At 38.1% G+C, this 17637-nt stretch overlaps 1 protein-coding gene across 5 annotated transcripts in view; it reads left to right on the forward strand.

The window, feature by feature from the left end:
* The window catches only part of phactr4a (phosphatase and actin regulator 4a), a 72676-nt gene that overhangs the window by 43211 nt on the left and 11828 nt on the right, over positions 1–17637 (forward strand). For 4 of the 5 annotated variants that reach the window (XM_041808277.1, XM_041808278.1, XM_041808276.1 and 1 more), the window contains 4 exons: positions 3495–3884; positions 9623–9754; positions 12317–12902; positions 17262–17488. In XM_041808277.1, the coding sequence (XP_041664211.1) occupies positions 3495–3884; positions 9623–9754; positions 12317–12902; positions 17262–17488 (1335 nt within the window). The remainder of the gene's footprint in view (positions 1–3494; positions 3885–9622; positions 9755–12316; positions 12903–17261; positions 17489–17637) is intronic. The other variant, XM_041808279.1, reaches the window with a different exon arrangement.

The raw sequence follows: 17637 nt of genomic DNA on the forward strand, positions 1-17637 counted from the left end.
TAGTGTTTTTGTGTTAGTATAAAATTACTACCCTTAAAGAAATATATCTGACAAAAAACAAGAACATTTAATCTCTAGTGTCTCAGTGTCTGTCTCTGTCAGTGAAGTCTGACTCATGTACACAGAGAAGAGCTTTATTAAGAGGAGAGCTGATATTGATCATGTTGATGAGGGATCTTATAGCAGAGGTGCATACGATATATAGCACATGCATTCCCAACAACAGAACTGTGGCTAGTGAAACACTGAGTGGCTAGTAACCATTAGTCACAGTGGCTGGTGTGAAAAAGATAATGTCAAGCCCTGTTCATATGTAAGTTTACACATGACCACACCACGGCGAGCTGGCCACAGACAATACCCCACCCTACTGATGATGATAACACAGGAGAGGATTTCAATTCCTCAGATAGAAAAATGCAGTGGTCTAAGCAGACTGGACGTCAAAGGCAGATGATAGAACGCTCATTACAACCATCGGAGACTTGAGACTTGACTTGGACTCGTGGGCAAAGACTTGAGACTTGACTTGGACATGCAAAAAATGACTTGTGTGCATCTCTGATTTCCACAGAATCATAGCGTGCTGTCCTAGTTGAATGCAGAGAAGATGAAACACCTTACATGACTAGGGTTAGGGTTGGTGTTTTTTAATAAACTGTCATTCAGAGCAGCGCCTTTTATAAAAATGTCAAAAGATCCTTCTTTGTCCAGTTTTCCTTTGATTTCCTTCATTTTCATCTAATGCAACATACTTTTTTTGATGTTCACCGACTCATAAAAAAATTGCCTCAGCCTCCAGGTCGACATCTGAATGTCTTGTTATTTACTGCACCTTTCTCTGGTGTAGGTGGATGAAAAATTTTTCAGCTATTTGCTTTTGAATTTGTTGTCTCATGATGATATGAGAGCTGACACATGTAAGCTTTGTCTTTGGGGCACTGCAAACAATTTTTAAGCACTTTGAAGCTGAAATGCCAACATACGTGAGAAGCAACATCTCCTGGTAGAACTATAAAGACATGCTGATAACGACGTGCAAACCGTTAGTCTGACAGGGTTACGAGGCTAATAATTTAGTCAGAAAAGCCTCAACAAACGAGAGAAAACACATAGCTTTGATTCATAGATTTAGAGAAAACACATCACACCCTCTGGGCTGCTTTGATCTGTCTTTGTGGCTGCTGTGCGTGAACTTCAAACTGTCTGACTCATTTTACCCTCATACTCTTAAAACTGTAGAGGCTTGATCAGAGTGTCCCTCTGGGTAAGCTCTGACAGCTTTTCTTTTGGTGTTGTAGTGTTTATGAGCATCCCTTTCTCTTATGTGGCTTCTCTCCAATAGAAAAAGAATGTAGAGTTTTATAGCTGTGAACAAGGGTTAGGTGTCAAAGTCTATTTTATCCATCAACTATGGTAGGATTCAAGTAGAAGTAAAAACATGAATACCTGTTTAATACAATAATAGCACAGATAGAAGTTCTCAACAACCAATAGTGGGCAATTTTTTATTTTTGACTATCAAAAGTTGCACATGAACTTTTACACACTGTCTTAATTGTTCATCCCATGTATTCAGGCTGTCAAAACTTTCATACTTTTAAATACCTTGTTTTTCCAAAATGGTAAACTTTCCATGACTTTAAAGATCTATGGTATCAAAATACAGAAATGTCATGATCTTTAGTTGTATTTTAACCAAAAGAGAGTGAGTGCTTATGTTTGTTATTTTTACGTCCGATAGTACCTAAAATCCCCAAAATACCACAACCACAGAGAGAGATGGCATACGGTGATGGGCAATTGGTTCCCTATTGCTAAAACAGAGCTGTGGCAGAGAGAGATGTTATTTTTTGATTGTTTCACTGTGGTTACATTCTAAAGAAGTTGGAGACAAACCAGCACCTCAGGAAGATTTAGGATGTTGTTAAACTGATGCTGAAGACGTGCCTCTCTTTTCCCGCTGCATGCTTCCCAGCTCCGCCCTACATCACAGCCTCTGTCTGCACTAACTGTTTATTTTACTGGTCAGCAAATAATTTTATTTAATCTCTTTTGCGTCCCATAGAGATGCACTTGTTAACATCAATTTTTTACAGAAAGGTACAGAGCAGAGGACAGAGACAGCAATAACTCCTCGTGCTAAGGTGACATCCCACACGCAGAAAAATGAAAGCCTAACATCCCCATATAAAAAATTAAAAAGGGTGCTCAATCAGAAATTAGGGATGCATGATATTATTAGTATCATATTGTACTGGCAGATATAAGGCTTGAAAAATGAATTATTGTATCGGCAAATATAAACATTTCTGCCGATATTTGAAACTGATGTTTTGGCTGTAAAATTTGCCCCATATTGGTTGTACTAACAAATAGGTTAGTGGAGTTTTAGGCTGGACCAACGGACCTACGTCTGCGGACGGTTTTTTTTGTCTTTTTATTCATCACCATTCCATACACTTTCAAGTGTGTTTTAAGGACTGACGTTTTAGGTCTGGATACATTTAAATATCTGCTTCAGCTGTAATTATTTTGTTAATATCAGCATATGAGGTACTGGCGTAACGATATGAAATATTTTAGGTTGACCCTATAAACATTTTTTAGGAAAGTCTCTTTTACTGTGCCTTTAAATACCCCTCATTTTTTAAGTTCCTCAACAAACAGGCAAAAAACAACATTCTATATTATAATGAACACAAAAGTTGGTAGATTGAACTAAGGCTGAACAACAATGAACTTAGTTTTTTGCAAATTATTCTGGAAAAAATACACACTTAACACTTAATGTTTGCGTAAAGTGTCTTGCATCACTCAAACTTGTCTTTGTCTCTAAAATTGTATCAAACTCATTTCAGTTTAGAGAAAAATTTCACCTTCGTTTAAAAATTGCAGTTGGACATATTACTATTTAATCTAAATTTCAATTATTTGCCCAGCAGGTCAGTTTTTGTTGCTGTGGTATCTAAAGGGGTATCAACATTGTTTGATTTTAGCTAGTATTGTATTGAAATTAAGAATTTTGTAAATGTCTAGGAGCAAAGGAAACCCTTATTTCTCCCCAAAGTTTTACCCACTTTTCCAAATATGGCTAACACATTTATGAATTTAGACTATGTGCATGAGTTTGCCTGAAATTTTTGATAATTTCAAACATAATTATTTAATATTGGCTGTCTAGGACTTGTATTTCTGTTGCTATGGTATCAAACAGATATCAATATTAAATTTTACTAATTACATAAATGCTCTTACATTAGATAATATAAATAATATAATATTTCGTATTTTGGACTTTACTTACCATGCAGTCTGGTATCCATTTTTCTTGCTATCAACATAAACTAAATAAATATAACTGATTGTCTTGCCCTGTGTCTCATTTCAAAATATATCTATGTATCTTAAACCTTGATGTATTACCCAGCCAAACTTTGACCCCTCCTTTAATGTGCATGATTTTGTGGTTATGTGTGTCCCCCCCTCTGTAGAGTCTGCTGGTGTCCGCTTCACCCCCGACCCTCAACCATCACACGACTCCCAGCAGGAACCTCCCCCACCCAAACAGGCCCTGCTTCCCCCTAAATTTCTTACCACTCCCTCCACTGAGTCCGGCAGGAGTCCAACCCCATCCTCTTCTTCTTCCTCCTCCTCCTCCTCCTCTTCGTCCTCCACCTCCTCTGCCTCCTCCTCTACTCCAGTAGCTGTGGCAAAGCCTCCAAGGACAGTCTCCCTTATAGTTGACGACCCACCTCGACCCCCCCACGCTGCTCCCTCTCCGGCTGACTCTGACACGCCACCTCCTGTTCCTCCACATGCTAAGCAGCCTCCTGTCCCTCCACCCAAACCCTCCAACCGCAACAGTAACCCTGCACTGCTTGGTAAGTTTGTTAATGCCTGCTTCTGCAGTTTTATAGGATTCTTTATGAACATGTGCCTTGGTGTGTGTTGCTGACATTACAAAGAACAACAAAAGACACATTTATAATCACCAAAAGTAAATTTTGTACGATCTCCATGAACTGGAGAGAAACAGTGGTATAATCTCCCTGTTCAAATACTGCATTTGAACAAAGGCCTTTCCACCGTGCTTTAGACTTTCTCATTAGAAAGGCATGATGGAATTGTGTGTTTCTTTATACACTAATAAAAGTTAGTTAAAACACAGAGTCGAGATACCATACCTTGGGCAGGTGTTAAATAATATCTTAACTGTTGCCATGTTACGAGACTGATAATGGAGCTGCCAGACAAAGACGTTTTGTATTTATGGAGATTTAATCTCTAAATTACACCTGGCTCCTAGGACATCCACTGGAAATGCTTCTGTTGCCACTTTTAGGCTAATAATGATACTGTCAATGCCTGACAAATTATGTATTCATGAAGAAAATGTCCTCCAAGGGAAACATTTGATGATTTTTTTAAATCTCAAACTGCAGTTATGGCATTACTGCAATTTGATGGGGGCAGTTTTAGATTGTGATTAGTCCAGTGCACCAGGAATGCACTGCAAAGCTACCATCTACAAAAAAGGTAAACAGAGAAGGGAAAATGTTTCAGCAGTATGCACTTCTGCAACCGCACTGTCACCAGTATTCCTTATGACATGTAAATTGATTCTGCGAATGGAAGCAAAACACAGGGTGAGCTCCACAGATCATGTCTTGACACAATAATGCCTCTATCGCTACCTCTGATGCTGGCACAGAGGAAGAACCACCTCATCCCCCTATTATCCCTTAGAGTGTCATTACCCCCTGCTATGCCTCTGTAACACCTCTGTTATAACCTCTGAAGCTGGACCAAGGAGGGATCACTTCATCCCTCATTACACCCCTGTTATGTTCACGGTGAAGGCAAAACATCACTGGGGTATAAATATCTCACCTTCCCTCTGAGACCGACGTCGCCTTATACAACGAACTATAAATCGTAGCCACATACCTTTTTTTTTTCTCTAGAAGCCATTCTAGACTGAACAGTAGCTTTGCTAGCAAACCCGGGACTTTTTAAAAAAATCAAGTAACATTACTGCAGCACACGTATTCTTAAAGCCCAGGCTGTCTTGACAAAAAGGATATTTTGAGTTTGACTGTGCACCACAGGGTTGATGTTTTTCAAGCTTTTTAGTCAGTAAGTCCAGGTGAGACACAATGGTTAAATATAGCTTAGGGCTCAGAGGGTTAAAAAGATGATATGAATCAGCCTCATGTTTTTTACCTTTTTTTCTTCTTTCAGGTATCCCTGATAAAAAAATGATCTCTTACTGACTTTTCCCTTCCAATGATTTTGTGAGAAAATTGAAATAATGTACATTAATCTCCAAATGCAGACTCAGCTTGCAGAGAGATACTTCATATGTGACAGCTTTCATTATTATCAGCTGTTAGAGACTGCTGAAGATTTCTTTCACTTAGTCAAGACACATAAGAGTGATATAGAGCAATGACAGGATTCACCATTTAATGTCTTGTTTTTGTTTCCTGTCAGCTCTTCTGTTTGTATTTAAATGCTCTCTGTCACTTTCTACCACTTTGTTTTGATATGACCTACTTAATATTCAGCACATCACAACTTTATTACAGTGTTGTTGTGGTGTATAATTAAAACTTCTACCAAACAAATATTGCAGATGTGGTTTGGAAGGAGGAACACAATGATGATAAATGGATGGGAAAGTACTTCCAATTTCCACAACACTCAGGCAGAGAGAGACAAGTAGTTCCTAATTATGCTGTCAGGATTTGGTGAAGAAGCCACGAAAACAGTTTGAAATTTTAAAAAGTGTCTGGGGTTGGTTTTGGACAAACTTACAAAAATAACTGTTTTCATCACCAATAAAAATAAAGCTGGGAAAGTTTAAGTAATGCTGAGCAAAAACAGCTAATTATTTTCAGTGAGAGCACAGCTTAGATCAATAAGTAAACTTCTCTTTGTCTTTAATGGACATTGTCAGACAACATTTAAGTGATAAAACATTCATTCTGAAAAAATGTGAAATTTAACATCCATGAAAGAAAGCTATGAAATGAGCTGAACCGTGGTAGAGCTGTACTGAACCAAACCGGGCTGCTGTATGGAAACAGACCATACATGAGTATTGTGTGACACCGTTTGTTCAGGCTTTAGACGGAGGCTTTTTTTTTTTAAATTCCTGCCTGCTGCTGTATCACTGGGAGTTTTTTTTTCTTTTTTTACACAAAAGTATCTTAAGAATTAAAAGTGTTTGTATTTTGCATTTTAAACACTTGGCATAGTCATGAATAGATCAAAACGTGGCCTTTTGCTCATGTTTTACTTTGCAGGAATCATTTCTTGCCCCTCATAGGTTGTATGTAGTTATATAATTCTACATAGTTACTGCACTCTGATCACAGAAATCATATTATTATGGATAGATGCATGCCCGTTAACTCTGGTTCATTAAGTAAAAACCAGGATATGTTCATTTTAAAGTTAATTTAAATTTCCAGGTGGATGCACTGAATACTTTCTCACAGATCAGGTCGGTCAAGGGATAATGTGCAGTCTCTCCCCACCAAAGGATTCTCAATGCATGGGTGCAGATCCTATCACATCATCCAAGTTTTTCTTTGGTTGAATATAGGCCGAAACTATGCACTGTAAAACAGATGTTAGTATGAGAATTGTGCTCTTTTATTTACACAGTTTGGTAATATTTCTACACTGCTTGTAAAGATGTTTCGTTACATGCACATGTAGAAAGAAATATACCTGAACTGCCTTTCTGAGTCGGGAGAAAACAACCTATAACTTTAAACTAGCTTGAGAAAAAAAGCTTGTGAATCATATTGTGAACCCAATATAGTGAATTGATTATCTTAAAATAGGTTTTAAATGCTGTTATGCTTTTTGCCATAGGTGTGCAACAGCAGTGGATTTCTGACTCAAATATGACCATGCAAGTAATTTGCCTGTCATAAGTAGATTAATCGCTGGTCATGTTCATTCATATTTAAAAAAAAACAAAAAATTTGGTTGGCAGTGTTTTTTTTTCCTTAAGTATGCAAATAATGTCTTCCCTGGTTTTTGACAGGCTCAATCTTATTTAGCTGGTGAGGGATGCAAAAATAGTTTGTTCTTTCTTGGTTATTGTTGTATTAGCTGTGCTTTCTTTGAACATATGAGCGAGTGTCGTCCCAGAGATATGCAGCAGCTCGTTGCTGTGTAGGTGTTTTTTCCTCAGTGTGTGCAGCCATCGGTCTCTGAGGAGAGAACACGCACTGGCTTGTCTATGGAGCATTTATGCAACGCCAGCACTTCTCTGGTGGTTAGATTGAAACTGATTGGCTTTTAGTGTTTCATATCCTTTGCCCCAGCATGCCACAGCTGCTCGTATTTACAGCCCATCCCGTCGCTGTCTCTTTGTAACAGTATCAGTGGCAGGGACACATTCCACCACCATTTGTTAGGCAAGGTTTCCATACATATGTTGGTGGATTTCATTTCTCACTGTCACACTCACAGACTCGGGGTACGTGCACAGAGCAGCTTTTCTCATTGGCTGTCTGAGATTACATGGTAATGGACTTTGTCATGATTGGCGAGTGTTGGGTTGGCTGTGAACGTGCATACAGACACACAAACATTCATTACATGCAGGCAATTCCTTTTCCATCAGTGTCCTTTCCCTCCAACATGCTGGATACAGAGCTAATTTACATATTCTACTTTGTCACAACAAATGGATTTAATATTTTAATACATTGTAGGGAGGAAAGCCCAACAAGGACTGCTTTGAGGCTGCTCAGAAACCAGTTTGTGAATAATCAGCGGATGATTTATGCACCTATGATCATTTTTGTAAGCCATGGCTTTTGTAGGAAACAATATTTGTTACTGTTCTTCTCTGGTGACATCTTTCAGTATAAAGAACAGCCTGTAAGTGCCTCCTGGTGGAGGAACACTCATCAATGTGGCACAGTTTTAATTACTGCACTACCTAGTCTGGCAATTTGTGATGCAATGATTTTATTGCTTGCTAGTATAAACACTGCTTTAACTAATACCAGCTGGTGTTTAATAGTGGTCACCTTTATTCTTAAGAACTGGTCACTACAGCCACATAGTAACTAAATGAGGTTGCCTTTTTACAGACTTGGTTGCCGGAATGGTTGTAAAAAAATAAGACTAAAGATAGCTCAACTTAGCTTAACACCTCAACCATGCCGAGACCACTTAAAAATATATATATGAGTCATTTGCAGTGGGAAAATGAACAAATCTCGGTATGGCCTGACTGAAGAAATCCTTGTATTTTTTAGTAAACAAGTCATTATTATTGCTTATTGCTCATTTGATAAAGGTAGCCTGCTAAAAGTGCACAATTTAAACATGTAACTGCATTATGACTAGCAAGCAAATGGATGTTCCCCATTTTTTTCATTACATCACAACCAAACCCAGTGACCAGAGCTTAAAAAAAAGGCAGTTCAACCAAAACATTTCACAAGCCTTCAACAATCTTCAGCTAAAGACACAGCCACCTAGGGCCCTCTCTATTTATCTGTGAAGAGCATGTCCTAAAGATCAAAGGCAGACCTGATGGATCTTCAGATGTAATTTCTGTGAATCTGAATGAACAAACCTATAGGGATGTAATGGTATCAATATTTCATATTATAATACCTCAGTAACAAGTCCACGGTATGGTATTTAGAGCTGAATCAAAGAAAACCCCCAAAACAACAAATGAAGACATCAACATTTATTAAACAACAATTGCACTTTGAATGATACAATATGTGCAAAAAGTGTGTTAGGCTTAAAAAATATATACTTTAGCTCCAGAGTTTACTGACCTTCTGAAACCTTTATTGTCCACAGAGAACAGCCGTAGGTCTTTGGAGATACATTCACTGATACACATTGTGATCTGTTGAACCCTTGCACTGTTGTGGTGAAGTGGGATTGTGAATGCTTCCTTAAAGAATTGTTTGGCCTGTCTATTTCCTAAACTGTTTGATATCTGGATGGTATCATGACCAGAACATGTCATGAAAATTGTGTAGTGAGAATCCTGACATCTCTTTTTTGTGTCTAAATGAACTGATGTTATTATTCTGTTCAACATTGTATGAATTATTTTCTGAATTACCTCAAGGATATGAACATGCCTGGTTAGTGACTGGTTACCAGTTTTGCTTGTCTCTTGCCCAATGTCAGCTGGGATTGGCATCCCCCCAACCTCACATGGGTTAAGTAGAATAGATAATGAATGGATGGAATAATGATGAGAATGTATGCATGCTCTGTCAATATGAATCAAGCCAATATGAAGTTGTTTGCTAAGAAACAAACAATTTATGTGTATAAGTGGTAATGGATCCAGTTTTAATGTCAAACCTGTTTTAGTCTTGCTCAAACAAAGATGGCCAAGTAAAGTAGGAGAGAAATTGGATTAAGTGTTCGTTTCTGTTCACCATCTATGGTTATCTCTTCACAGATGTTCTTTACCATTAATTTATGTGCGTATACTCTGCTTCTTGTCAAACCAAGGCAGACTTTATCTAAAGAACCCCCCCTCTCAGATATCTCTCCTAGCTTGGAATGTAAACCCAGCACTATCCCTGACATCTCCACTCATTTTTGCCAGCCTCCTCATTGAACAGGGGCTCTAGGGTCAGGCAGCCGTGTTACTGGACCAGCTGGAGACGCCAGAGTGAGCTTGGCCTCTACCTCTCTCTACCCGTGTACATGCGGCACAGAGCCTGCCAGACCTGTTCAGGTACCCAACAGGGAGCCAGACCTCAGTGCATCGTAATAAAGCCTGCAGAGAGACTCTTCTTATAGAATCCCCATCCGCATTGCTGATAGATAGCTCACCTCCATTTTAACACCAGTAGTGCATTGCATGTGTGCTGCAGCCACTGAACAGCTCAACTAACTTGGCTGTGAAAAGAAACAACTGCATGGACAAAGGTTGAACATCAATTATGCTGGAGTGCTTGTTTGTTGATCTCTCTGAATGTCTGTTACAAGCTGTTGATGCATTTGTGTGTTAATAATTGTGAGTCATCATTTCACTGACCCAGCAACCAACTCAGCAGTAACACAACCATGTTCTTTTCTTCTCTCTTAAGCTGTAATTTACCTGTGTGCCTTTTATTTCTTGTTTAATGAAACGAATGTTGCTCGCTACAGACATGATGTGCATTTTCTTTTTCTGATTGAAGGTTACTGAGATGTGTTTTTGAATTTTCTGATGGGGGTGTTATGATTTTACTTCTCAAAATTGAAGACTTGCTACAATTTAAAAAAACATTTAAACATTATTTGAGAACTTTTTAGTAGTTCCACCTCCACCTATTGGGTACAGGCCTTTACATGGTAAAGGCTAAACTGAATCTTGAGTCAACATTTTACCCCAGCTGTGAGACTTCTACCAATGTTTAAACTTGCAAAATATAATGTTACTTTCTGTTTCTAGATTTGTCATTTATATGAAGACTTGTGGATGTTTTACCCTTTTATTGATTTTATAAATCAGTCATGGTCAATTTAATTGTGAAAGTGAAAACAGATTTCTACTAAGTAATGTCAATTAAACAAATAAACGTAAGGTAAAATAAGTGTCTGCATAAATATTCACTACCTTTAAAGCAGCTTTCCTAATTCAGCAGAGGTCCAGCCTGCTGTGCTAGTAGTCTCGTAGTTAGAGAAATGGGGATCACCTGAGTGCTGTAAATGTGTCTCAAATCATTGACACGTCTCTGGAAGATGTAGGCACTGGTATATCAGTATTCCTGGCTACCATTACACCATGAAGACAAAACAACACTCCAAGGGACTCAGGGAAAGATTTTTACAAAGTGTGAGTAAGGGGATGGATACAAAACAGTTTCCAATACGCTGAATATCCTCTAAAGATCAGTTAAATCCATCATCAAGAAATGGAAGAAATATGACATTTGTAAATCTGCCTAGATCAAGCCGTCCTTACAAACTGAGTGACTGTGCAAGGCAGAGATTTTAAACACCAAGACACCTATTTTTTATTGACTTGGGGCTTCAAAATTCAAACATAGATTGGAACTACAGAAATATACATGCAATTTCACAAATGATTACAAACTGCCCTCTTTATGATCTCCACTAAGGCCAAACAGTGCTGGAAAATGACAATGCACCGTCTTTGCTTTCTTCAATATTTATTACTATATTAAAGCCCAGTGAGTCTCTTTAGGCTGAAATATAGGCAATTTATATTTCAGTCTTACAATTGTTTATTAGGATCCCCAGTAGCATTGGCACATGGCTACAGCTACTCTCCCTAAGGTCCAGATTATAAATCATTTTACATGCAAATAGTCCATACAATATTAACTAGTCCATACAATATTAACTAGTCCATACAATATTAACTATTCCATACAATACTATCTAGTCCATACAATATTAACTTGTCCATGCAATATTATCTGTATGGACTACAACCACACTTATGATGATTATTTTATGTCAGTTTTTAGGTTAGACATACAGTAGATAGAAAATGGTATCACACAATGCTTTAGTATAATTTTATGATAATGATGTAATGTGGTAAATAAACTAATATTAAATAAGCTCTAATAGCTTAAACTTGATTGCAACTAGGGCAAATTTTTTGTCATTAAAGAGTGAAATTACAACATTATTTTGTATTTTTTAATTGAAAAAAATGTATAATGATTATTTAAATAGTACAAATATGATTGATGAGCATGTTTTTTGCAATTTCTGAACATCTATTCTTACATCTTTGTGTAAAATGTGCGCCAGGACCTCTCTGCTTCAAAATATTCAAATTAAAAAGGATCTTTGACACCACTTCCACTTCTTAAAGAGACAGTGCACCCCCCTGTGAATTCAAAATTGTAGAAGACCATGTTGAAATTCCAATAAGATTGTTATCATTCAGGCAGAATTGCGACATGTTTCTTGTGAATACAAATCAATCTTTTCTTTACTACTATATTTGCAACTATTACTCTGGTAGTAGCAGATAGCTAGCTTGAGTTTCATCTGCCTGCATGAAAATGGTGTGAGAGTGTGCAAAATTGCAATTTATTGTGCAGGCATAATGGCCAATGAGAATTACACCAAATATTAGACTTACATCAAATAAGTAATATTTTTTCCACAAGATTGAAGACTAATATGTTTATTTAAATGCAATTATTAATGTAGTCAAAATAGCAATAGATATCAAATCAAGTATTTTGGAGGACTGTGACACCTCTATTTCCTATAAGACGGTGATAAATTCCAGATGTTAACTAGTATCCTGTCTTTTTAAATTTCACAGCAGAGCTTTCTCAGGCTGGCAGTGGTGTCATCATAGTGCCAGCGCCTGCTAAGCGCTCTCCACCAACGCCACCCAAGAGGATGACCCCTGTCACCAAGCGCCATTCTGTAGACCCCTCTCCTCCAAGCCAGGCACCAGAGTCTCCCACCACTGAGCCCGCTTCTGCCCCTCTCCAGGTGCCCCCTGCTGTCCAGAAAGGGGAGAGCAGTGAAGATAAGACAACCACAGCAGTTCCCCAGACCTCAACTGAGCCTCTACCTTTACCACCGTCCCACATACCTCCGTCTCCTCCCAGAGTTCAGTCTCTTCAACCGCCCAGCCACCCCACTTCTTCTTCCTCTGGTCCTGTGCCCACCATTCAAGAGGATCCCCCCAGCCCCACTACAGAGCCTCCCAGCCAGCCTCCAGCCATCCCACTGCACATCCTCATTCAGAGAGCGTTAAACAGCCCTGGTCAAGCTCAGCCAAACCCTGACGGCTCCCAGAGGGCTCACTCGCTGCTGTTTGAATCTCCTCCAGAGTTCCTCACTGAGCCGGGGGGTAACTCACGCCACTCTCTCCCCATCACCATCGAACGTCTCAGGCTGTAAGTGTCCCACATACTGCACACCACAGACTCACACAACAAAACACTGATGCATTGAAAGATGAGAACAAAGCAGAGTTTTCTTACTTTCTGTACTTATCAGAGTAGTTATAGCAGTTTTGTCAAGTGCACATAAAATTATTATTGCTCTTCAATAATACCAAGGTCATTGCCTTTCACCAAAAACGTAATCTTTTATGCTGGCTAAAAATGTATTAATGATGTAATGCACAATGGTGTCTTCTCATTTGAAAACATCTGCATTAGTAATCCTTGTCTCTACTGTAGAATACATTTAATGTGCAAATTTCAATCAGCTGTTTTTCTTACAAATATTTTTGTTCAGAGCGACTCATTATGTGCAAGTGAAATTTTAGAAACAAATAAATGTTTTATTTGAGATATGACTAATTCAGGACAATTGTAGTGAGAGAAAGTTTGTAGAACATTTCAGACAGGCTGCCACTAAATTCTTAGAGTAGTTAAACCCTCAGACCACTTTTTTTCACATCAAACTCTTAGTATATGGGAATTTAATTTATGAGAATAAACATTTAATTTAATCATTAACATTTTAACACAAAATATTCAAATTCTACATTTTGTGTTTAAAATATGCATGGTTGAAACCATCTACTGCAACTGAATATTAGTAATCTTTTTTCCACTGGCTGATCTGGTGGCCAGTGATGTATTCTGTGCCATCTTTAATCACCACAGAACCCAACAGTCTGAACAATTTTGAAAAGTAATCTGATTGTGTTTTTTTCCCCACAATACTGCAGTTGTGATTTAATTTTCCATTATTTTTTAGTTCCTAATTGTATTTCCCAAAAACCTGCAACAAATCACAAAAAACAATATTTGGAAGATTAAACTAAGGCTGAACAATTTTTTGAAAAGTATTTGATTGCAGTTATTTTGACTCTGCAAATTCAATGTGGCTTTTTTTTTTGAAGGGGATGATGTTTTTTCCTTCTTATTTTTAACAAGAAGACAGGAATATACAAAAACAAGAAAAGTAGTTAAAATGAAACTGGCAGTTGAATGTTTGCATGATGTGTCGATCTCTGCCTCAAAAACTGGTACTAAAGTGGTGTTTGACACACGTTTCAGGTCAAAGAAATAAGATTCTTCTAAGATTTCAAAATCCCAGTGAGACATATGTAAGACGAGGTGTCTGATTATCAGGGATTAATGGATGACATGGAGGCCTGAGGTGGAACAGGATATTCGGTGATTAAGGTGAGATCAGGTATCACAGATACCACTGCAGCAATCTAGGATTGTGGGTAATGTAGTACCATCTATTACGATTTCAGTGGCCCACCCTTGTAACATGGAACTACCTTTGTTGTGTAAAAAAAACAGAACTCTCCTCATTTAGAAAAAAAATACGCTGCATTTACTAAATAATAAAACAACATTTGGGTTGCATTGATGAATTTACATAATGAGGAAGAAGCGCTGTTAAAAGTGCTGTCCTAAGTACGCTTTGTGAGTAGCTCACAGTACAAACCAGGAAGGCCACTAACAACAATTTTTCTCCCTCATTATGTGAAAATCATTGTTGAAACCAAAACATGTTCACCATTTAGTAAATCCACCTTATGGAGTAATGAACAGAGTCTTCTATTCCTAACAAAAAAGAACTGTGGAGATGGTTGTCATATTGTGTCGTTTTGATTGAGAGTGCCCTGGCAGCAGAATTTACATACTGTTGAAATCTTCCTGAGTTTCTTGTGCACATATAGGTACACCTCACAGCAGGATCAACAGTCACAGCAACTGTCAGATAAGAGGAGGGAGTCTCAGGAGGCAAGACATGATTTTAAAGGAAGGACATGATAGTGGCTTAAAGGAACAAATGAGCAATGATGGATTTAGCATCAGCCTGACATTATGATAATTATTTTCTGCCTTTATATTCATGCTATGTGTAGTTTGACCTCTTCATTTTTTCAACAAAAGAGCAGAGAAGAACAAACTGATGAACACAGAGCATAATGTGGTATTTTCATTGAGAAACGGCAAGAGAATACAACATTTTCATCCTCTTAAAGCCTTCCATTCCCAAAGCTAAGACTAAGTTTAATTTAAGGGATAGTTCTGTAGTTTTTTGAAGTGGAGTTGGATGTAGTCAAAAGTGGTAGTATACAAGCCACAGGCAACGTCGGTCAGCTGAGCCTCTATTGAGAAACCAGCAGGGGTGCAGGCTCAGAAGCAAGGCTATATATTGCAGCAGACAGGTATGTTTGCTGTGCACAGTTTCACCAAAAATTAAGTGGAGCAAACAGAAAAATAAAATTGAGGTAAATGTGTGATACATTGAAAAAAACCACAGCACTTTATTTTTCTTCTCCCATTTCTGCACCCTGCTTCAGTTCATGTTGTTTAAAGATTGCCCAGCTGACACAGCACAGTAATGGCTAGTCTGATATTCTAGCTCAGTTTCCTCCTCAGTTGCACACATACATGTTTTCATAGAGTAAACCTACTTTGAGAACCATGGGTTCTGTCATTATACACTAAATTAATGGCATGAGCTGAAGCTTACTTTGAAGTCAGACTTTCTTTCAGCTTGTCTGATTTTTCGATTTAATGTGTAAAACTTTGAAGAAAGTCTGTGAGACATCAGCATTCAGTACAGCACTGAGCTCTGGATGGTGAGTGCTGTAGACAGCAGGAGTTTGTGCTCTGCTGGGATCCTCTGATCCAAAAACATCCTGGAATACTTTTTTACTAGGTTCCAGTCAGAGCTCTCTGGTCTGGTGGATATGGGCTTACACTTTATACACCTGCACCAGAAGGAAACTTTTAATCTTGCTGTCCTCCAATTTCCATAGATGCTTCCTCTCTCATTCAGACCAGTTCCGTCTCTATCTGCAGGCATCTCCCCTTCTGTTTCATGACATTATTCTCTTTTAGCCACAGAAAACAGCATATCATAATCATTTTCAAAATACCAAACATTTTAGTTTTGTCATATTTGCGGCCTCTTTCAAAGCCTGCAGACCCAAACAGCAGATCATTTTGCTTCAGGTGGAGGAAGATGTCTCTGTTGTGCGAAATTAGTGAATAAACAAAGGGAGCAAAGAAGAAAAGCACTCTGAATTTTGGTTTACCTTTACCTCAATGTTATTTAAGATGCTGTGTCTAAATGCACTTTTAGTGCAGCACTCACAACCTTCAGAATCACTCTCACAAGTGTTTGTTAATGTTAAGTTTTGGCCACAAAAGTTAGTTTCTGCTCTGATCAGAGTGTCCCTATTGTTTTTAAGTGTCGCCGTGTGCTTTATATTTCATTAATTTCAAGGAAATGTCATAAAGAAAACAAGAAACATGCAAAGGATTCAGAATTCTAATCGTTAATGAGAGATTTTGCATCGTTTTTGTTTTAATTTATTTTCCAATTTTGTTTTCAATTTTAGTTTCATTTAATTTAGTTTCACTGCTGGTTTGTTCGTTTAGTTTTTTTTTAATGCTTCATTTAACTTTTTTTTTTATTAATGTAACATGGGATGCATGTCAGAGGCAGGATCAGAAAAAGTAAATATCAACCCTAGTTTAAAAATAAATTCCATCAGGCTACAATTCAATCCTCATTTTGTTTGATAAGATCTGATGTTTGAGTACAACTCAAGACCTAAAATTATACTTGTATGAAGTCTTGACCAATCAAATCAGGCCGTTTTACACTCCCAAGACTTGGGTTTCTAGGGAAATGGTTGGGTGGTCCAACATATGTATATTTTTTAAATCTGGATATGAAAAGTAAATATGATTATTGAAGATATGCAGAAGAAAGTGTAAATACATGCTGCTCATTCATCTGTGCACATAAATGTATGCCACTTCTACTTAAGTCCATAAATCAGTGTCCAAGAGTAATTTTTTTCTTACAGAGAAAGTGAAAGAATATTATTTGAGAAGAACCCATTTCAAACTTTTGAACTGAATAAGCTCATCCAAATTGCAAATCACCGTTGCTTGTGTCAGGACTAAGTAAGGGTGTTTTGTTTTAATTTGCTGTGAGTGCAGTAGAAAAAAAAAAAAACGACTGACATGAGGGATGTTTATGTTCTGCACACTGAAAACACTGCATCACATTGGCTTCGTGTTCAACATGAGCGATGCCAGTGCAAAAAAATGGCACCTGTAGACACAACCCTGGTTTTATCTTCTGTGCCTGTACTCCTGCTGGTTTCTCAATAAAGCGGATGAGGGAAATGTACTCATTATTAATGAAAAAAATCCCAAAAGACACAAAAACAGACCCTCAGATTTTGTTTCACAAAACAGTTATCCAAGGTAATTTTTCGTTGTATTGGTGAAAAGCAAAACTCTGCTTGTTTACAGGCCAGAGGACGATGATTTTGATATGGAGGAGGAGATGAGGAAGCTTCACCCTCAGAGGCCTTCTCGCCAGGCAGAGCTCGAGCCCCGCAGCAGGAGGGGGCTGGTCGGAGACCCCAGAGTAAGCGTAATCCACGAGGGAGGAGGAGGCAGCGAGGAAGAGTCTGACTCTGATGGCCCCATCCTGTACAGAGACGAAGATGACGACGACGATGAGGACGTCCCAATTAGTAAGCCTGTTTTTCCTTCACTGCTTCATTAAACCTGACTTGGAGAGATTTAGGCCTGTTACATCATTTGATCTTTACTCTGATAGCATAAAATATTCATATTTTTTCTTAAATCTCAAAACTCTTAGAATCATCCTTGGACAGAACTG

Source organism: Cheilinus undulatus, linkage group 16 (genome assembly GCF_018320785.1).
Source record: "Cheilinus undulatus linkage group 16, ASM1832078v1, whole genome shotgun sequence".
Classification (NCBI taxonomy): Eukaryota; Metazoa; Chordata; class Actinopteri; order Labriformes; family Labridae; genus Cheilinus; species Cheilinus undulatus.